Raw genomic sequence first — 6,360 nt, 5'->3', positions numbered from 1 at the left:
TTCGAGACAAAACGCAAAGTGAACCGATCGTTCATCGTCGTCATCCGTTGTCTTGCAGATGAACTATGTTGTATATTTTGAAAAAGGCTCATTTCGGACCAAGGGGCTACGTATTCCACGCCGCGTCGATCGGTTGGCGCTACCGCGACAGCATCATGGCCTGGAGCATCTTTTGTTGTTGCAGCACGATCGACTGGAGTCCGTTGATTTGCTGCTGCAAATTCTCCACATGACCCGTCAAATTTTTCTGTGACGGCTGCGTCGACGGCGTGATGGGTACGTTGACAAGCTTGACAGCGTCCAAATGCGCATTGTAACATGTAGACAGCGATTTCGCGAGCGATTCGTACGGCATGGTCGGCGTCGGCTTTGGCGCACACGGCACCGAACCCTGTCCGCAGTAGTAGACCCGCGCCATGTTGGGCTTGCTCCCGGTTTCGATCGCAATCCTAATGCAATAGTTTAATCCTTTAAATATGCAAAAACGACACAGTGTCGCATCACGCACCAAGTGCTTTCGTGGAGGACGTAGGCGTCGGGGTCGTACGGATACTTTTCATCATGGGCGATCGTCGCCGAGCAAATGACCACGCGGTTCGGCTCGATAAACCGCTTTTGCACGACGTGGCAGTGGATCTCGACGCCAGGTGTCTCCATGATGAGGCGGCCGTACGACAAGTTGGCATCCCACTCTTCCAGCACCTACAAATTGTCGTTTCTAGTACAATCCGAGTTTGAACCAGATCAATAATGTACCACAAATGACGTGTCCTTGACTTCAATCGGCACCAGATTGTTGTAGTATTTCCAGATGGCCAGTGCGCACTGGTCGACGGTCAAGTTGTGCATCTGCGCCATGGTGCAGTCGACGCGGATCGCGTGTGCGCTCTCATCGTACGTAATGCTCGTGTTTTGCACCCGGGACGTCGCGTGATGAATCTTGGAGGCGAGCACAATGCTCTCGAGGCGGCCGTACTCGGCGTGGACCAGCGCTTCGGCGGTCGCGCGCCGCAGCGACGATGGCGCGTCCAGAAGCCGCGGCGCCAAGATGGGCATGTCGACCAACTGTGGCCGTGCCAAGACGGTTTGCAGCGACTCGAGGAGCCGGGCTTGGGACGCGACCGCCCGGGTGAGCTGCGCGTGCTCTTGCTCGACCGCGAAGCGCGCCGCCGCTTGGCGCCGGGATGTGGCCTCCCATGGCGACTGCGTCGCGCGTTGCTTGCGTGCCTGGAGCGCGTCGCGCTGTGCCACGAGGTCCGCGACCGTCGATCGAAGCGCCGCAATGTGATGCGCCTCGCGCTTCCGCGGGCGCTTGGCCGGTGGCTGCGCATGGCTCTCGTCGTCGTCGCCGGTGCTTTCACTGCTGCCAAAGGTCGGGCACAGCACAAAGTCGCAGAGGAGGTCCATGCAGGCTGCGTCGTCGAGCTCCATCATCGTGTACGTTCGCTGTCTACTACCGTGGAACTGGACCTTCCGTTGTGATTGGCCGGCTGAAAACACGCAAGTTAAGAATGATGGTCGATGCGACACCACCCAGCGGCTCTTCAGAAGACAAGGACTAGGGTATTGTGTGATCATTGACAATGCTGAGCTTACTCGGTTATTACATTTATATCTACTTAAGTCGAGTACATTAATGGTGTCTTGGTAGCAGTCTTTGGCGCGTGCGAGTGTGGCAGTTGAGCCATCCATGCAGCCATTGACGGCGCGCCCCAAGGTGGAGCAGCTGTGCCAGCCAGTGCGAGCCGTCATCGGTGGGTGGTATCAGAATGGTCAGAATGGTGCCATTAACAAAGTACTTATTCGTCGGAGCGTTCTCGATGCTTCGCAAAGGGCGCTGGTGGTCGCCGGTTTTCGCTGAAATGGGTTGCAACCGGCTCACTTAACCGGTTCGCCATCGTAGAGGACCATTCGCTGTTGCTGGACATTCACAACACGGACATTTGCTCTTCGTCCCTTCTGAAGGCCGAGTCTTTGCCTCATCTTGCTGTCGACGCGCGGAGCCCACGAGGGCAATAATTGGCATGTCGACAATTTTCGACAATTCTATTGTTGCCATTGGAAATTGGGTATTGTTGCCGACGGTATCCAGCTCACGCGTCCTCCACCTTGGCCCCCAAGCCAGCGGAACAGACCATTGTGTGACTCGACAATTTACATTTTGCATCATTACTCCATCAACTAGTGTTATTAACGTCTCGACACGTCCAACGTTTGTGCGACGAGCGCCTGCAACGCAGCGACTTGGGTTTGCAGCGAGCGCACACTCTCGGTCAGCGCATCGATTCTTGCCGCTTGCGCTTTGATGGCTTCGACAGCGAGCGGGACGATGCGCGCGTAGGCCACGTACTTGAACCCGTTGGCGTCGGTCGTGACCACGTCGGGCAGCACGGCTTCGACTTCTTGCGCAATAAAGCCAATCTCTCGGCGGGTTGAAAAGTGCTTTTGCGGAAAGGCCTCCGTCCTGTAGTCGTAGCTGACGCCTCGCAGTTGCTGCAGACGCGGCAACGCGTCGAGTAAATTCGACACGTTTCGTTTGAAGCGCTCATCCGACGAGTCGACGTACGAGCCCGACCCCATGACTTGGCCGTCGACGGTGAGCCAACCGCCGACAAACGCATTCGACTCGACATACATCTCCCCCGCCACCTCGAGCGTGAGCGCACTCAAGTTGATCCCTACACGTAATTTTCACGTTTTTGCAACTTGATAGATTGATACGATACCACGGAGGTGCCCGCCAATGATGTCGACGCCTCGCAGCTCCGAGTTGGACATGTCGATCTTGCCGACGAGCGCGTGGACCTTGAGCTGATGCGTACTTAGCGTCTGGGACGCGCTGTCGTAGCTCAGTGCCGGTTCGCCGCTAAGGACGCCGCCCTTGCCATAATACGCAACGTGACTCGCAGTCTGCCCGGCGACCTACAATCGGTCCTCGGTTCGATCCTCGCTGCGTCAAGAAATATATATATATAATCGACCTGGATGGCCTTGGCCGAGAGCATGTGGTTGCCAATGTTGAGGTCGGCCGCGGCCGAGAACTCCTTGACGTTCATGAGCTGCGTCGTGTCAAACTCGGTAGCTGTCAGCGTCTGCCAGGCTTGCCCGTCAAACACAAACAGCGCCGACGACTGCGGCGGGATCTTGAGCGACGAGAGCGCGTCTTCGTCAGCATTTTGCACTACGAGCAGCTGCCCGTACGCGGCGCCGTCGATCGATAGCGTCTGCGTGCTACTGCTATGCGACACGCCGTCCGAGAGGACTTGGACGTAGCTGTGGGTACACGGGATCGCGAGGTGCTTGGCTGCAACGAGTCGTATCGGCCGAAGCAGCGCTTGTGTCTCGGCAATCAATGGGCCACTGGCGACGACCGCACCGCCCGCGCGGAGACTGCCAGAGGTCGTGAGATTGCCATGTCCATCGATCGCAACAACAGTGCCCGCCGACGTGGTGGCCTGTATGAGCCGAAACCCCGCGGATGCCTTCAAGTCGACCTAGCAGGTATCATATACGACTGCATCTGGTATACACCGGTGTACCGCCGAGGCATCCACATGCAAGACGCTCGATGCAAAGTGCGCATGTCCCGCTTTCGCCACGAGGCTTGGCCTACAACGCCATGTATCACGAGTGTGCCCCGGGGTAGACAACACGGCGTACGTGGCACTCTCTGAGCCATTGACGACGAGCCCGCCCTGGAACGAGAGTGAGCTGTCAAATTGTACATGGCCCTTGGCGACGTGGAGGCCGCCGGACGCAATGTGCAGCCCACCCGCGTGGATCACTTGGCCACCGGCATGGACGGCGACGCCACCGCTCTCAACGTGGAGGCCGTGCAGCGTCGTCATACCGGTCGCTGCAATCTCAAACACCCGCTTCTCATCGTTGGCGCAGGTGAGGTACGCAGCGCGATGGCTGCTGCTTGGCTGCTCGAGCCGTAGCTGGCTCTCGCTACTGACGCCAGTCAGATGCAGGACATGGCGCGAGGCCGCATCGCCCGATATAACAGCGCCGCCGACGATCCCAGCACCGCCGTGGGCCACACGGAGTCCGTTGGTTGCAATCTCAAGCCCGGCGCGGATGGTCGCTGCACCGCCTATCGCGACGTGGCCGTCGAGCGCCGTGTCCTTGGCCACTCGGAGTGTCTCGTGAACATTGACCGCCTTAGTCTCAAGGCGTCCGATGGCGTCCAGCGAGAGGAGCGAGGCGTCGTTGAGGGCGACGCGGAAGAGCGGACCGATCTCGTCGATGACGCACGTCTCGGCTTCCATTCTGGCGTCGATGGCGAGGACGGGTGACGCGCCGCCGTCCCCACGTAGGGTTTTCTGAAGACGGACGTGGCCGTCCTGTACGTGGAAATTGGCGCGGTGCACACTCACGTCGCCGTGCACCTAATATCAAAAAGTATCAACGTTTCAAGTTGATAGTTTAAAAACAGGACGGAAAATACCTCGATCCGAGACGCACGGAGGGCCTCGACCACCAAGGAGCCTTGGTGCAGCGTCGTGTCGCCGCGCCCGTCCATCGTAAAGATCGGCGCGCCCGCCACATCCACGTGGATCAAGTTGAACGCGGCATCCGGGCTTCTTGATGCGGATAATTTGAGCAAATTACCGGAAAAGAATGGACCGGGCGCCAAACCCAGCAGCATATCGGCCGCATCTTCGTTGTGCCCGCAGTGGACACCGTAAAAGCCCGATTCGCACGCACAGAGACCGGACCGGGCATTGCACTTGCCGTGGTTGGCACACGGCACGTAGCCTAGGAGGTCAAAAATGGAGATAATTCGGGTGTAGACCAGTGACGTACCTTTGACGTTGGCATCGGCGAGGCTTGTAAAAGCACACGCAAGGGCTTTGACACCGCCGGTCTCGCAGCCAAAGTCGGTGGCCGGCGGATTGCCGTCATGAAAGTACAGGTTGTTCATGATTGGGTAGATCGGGAACGAATGCAGCGTTATGTCGAGCTGCAAGAGGACGTCCGAGGCAGCGAGTGTCGGTGACCGCACGCAGCTCTACGCATATGGTTCGTCATCTGTTGCAGCACACGATCGAGAGCGTACGACGGCGCCGAGGTTGTGGAAGCGCTGAAAAACCTTGGTGCAGCGCTCGCTCGAGACGGCTGTATCGACCTCCATCTCGACCGTGTGCCCGTGGAACGTGAGGAAGAGCCGGCCCGCGGCAGCCAACGTGTCCTCGTTCGGGCCACGGACTTGCAGCCGGACCTTCTTCTCTTGCTTGGTCGCGCTCGTCGCCGGGTCGACGCCGTGCGGACACATCTCTAGCCACAGCCGCAATGAGCCACAATGAATACGGCGAGTCGATGCCACGCACTTTGGCTGCAGTCGGCGCCCGTATAGCCCCATTGGCAGTTGCAGACGTATTCGCCCATGCGGCTGATCATGCAAGAGCCGTGGAGGCTGCATGGGTTCTCGCCGCCGGGGCATGTCCTCTTCTTCTGCGCCAGGACGACGGCAACGCAGGCTAGCAGCATTGTCGTCCACGTCTTCATCCTGGCCCGCGTCTTCTCGTCGACTGCCCAAGATATTTCGAAGCTGAAAGATTCGAATCCGGATACAGGCTCCGGAAAATATCGAAGCCAGAGGATTGCGCTGGCACAAGCGAAGTTGTCAGCCTCTCGACCGAAGACATTATTGTGCAATTTTGAAGTGCTCGTTATAAGCAGTTTTCTTCTGGGGGTCGATTGGTGGGGACAGCGTTGGCTCTGGTGTACAGGAAATGGAGAGCTGAGCTACACGACCGCAAGTCCCGTTCACAGCAATGTCGTGGAGTATCAATTTGCCTAGTAGCTACCATCAAAAGCATACGTAACGCAAACCATAGCAAGAAGATTTGCACCGCTCGTTTCGTGCTTGATGCAAGCGCACTCCATTTTAGCGTACTGCGCTTGGCGCCGGACCCAGCTGCGCAGCGTGCACTCGCTACGCCCGTGGAGCGAAGAGTTTTTGATGTTCGGTCAACAAGTCTAGGAGTGTGGTTTAGAATAAAGAGGTCAAGCGTAGTAGGTAGGCTTCACAAGGGAGGAGTGCTGGGCCCTCGGAAACCAGTCCAATAGTCAGTGGCAAGCCAACTGGACTAGCGGAAGTTGTAAAAATGAATGTGAAAAAAAACCACACCGAAGTGTGGAAATCAGTTTTCACACTGATTAGAACAGATACTACACTTGATCTTAGCCAAAAGGCCGAGAAGGTATGATCGATCTATACCGTCATGTTGCATACCTGGGTTGGCACTTGGATGGAATCGGTGTTTGAAAAGGTGCCGGATCGCTACAAGCTTCTAGATTCGAGCTTGACAGTTCGACAAAGAGACACGATCCAGCGACGCAATTTGGCGTCGA

General features: G+C 57.4%; 2 protein-coding genes across 2 annotated transcripts; both read right to left on the bottom strand.

Annotated features, from left to right (window-relative positions):
• Nucleotides 1-1,475, bottom strand: SDRG_12521 (hypothetical protein). The gene is made up of 3 exons (XM_008618593.1): nt 757-1,475; nt 509-702; nt 1-449 (listed from the first exon to the last, which is right to left on the bottom strand). Exons 1-3 carry the CDS (start codon nt 1,432-1,434, stop codon nt 140-142), a joined length of 1,182 nt encoding a protein of 393 aa, XP_008616815.1. The 5' UTR covers nt 1,435-1,475; the 3' UTR covers nt 1-139.
• Nucleotides 1,476-2,137: 662 nt separating this feature from the next.
• SDRG_12520 (hypothetical protein) lies at nt 2,138-5,542 on the bottom strand. Its single transcript, XM_008618592.1, has 9 exons — nt 5,334-5,542; nt 5,063-5,280; nt 4,810-5,014; nt 4,451-4,761; nt 3,661-4,391; nt 3,540-3,609; nt 2,982-3,494; nt 2,727-2,922; nt 2,138-2,678 (listed from the first exon to the last, which is right to left on the bottom strand). The coding sequence occupies exons 1-9, from the start codon at nt 5,509-5,511 to the stop codon at nt 2,191-2,193; spliced, it is 2,910 nt and encodes a 969-aa protein (XP_008616814.1). The 5' UTR covers nt 5,512-5,542; the 3' UTR covers nt 2,138-2,190.
• Nucleotides 5,543-6,360: the final 818 nt, after the last annotated feature.

The sequence above is a fragment of the Saprolegnia diclina genome (genome assembly GCF_000281045.1).
Source record: "Saprolegnia diclina VS20 unplaced genomic scaffold supercont1.50, whole genome shotgun sequence".
Classification (NCBI taxonomy): domain Eukaryota; phylum Oomycota; class Saprolegniomycetes; order Saprolegniales; family Saprolegniaceae; genus Saprolegnia; species Saprolegnia diclina.
Note: the sequence above shows the minus strand (reverse complement) of the source record. Positions and strands in the feature narration are given on the sequence as shown.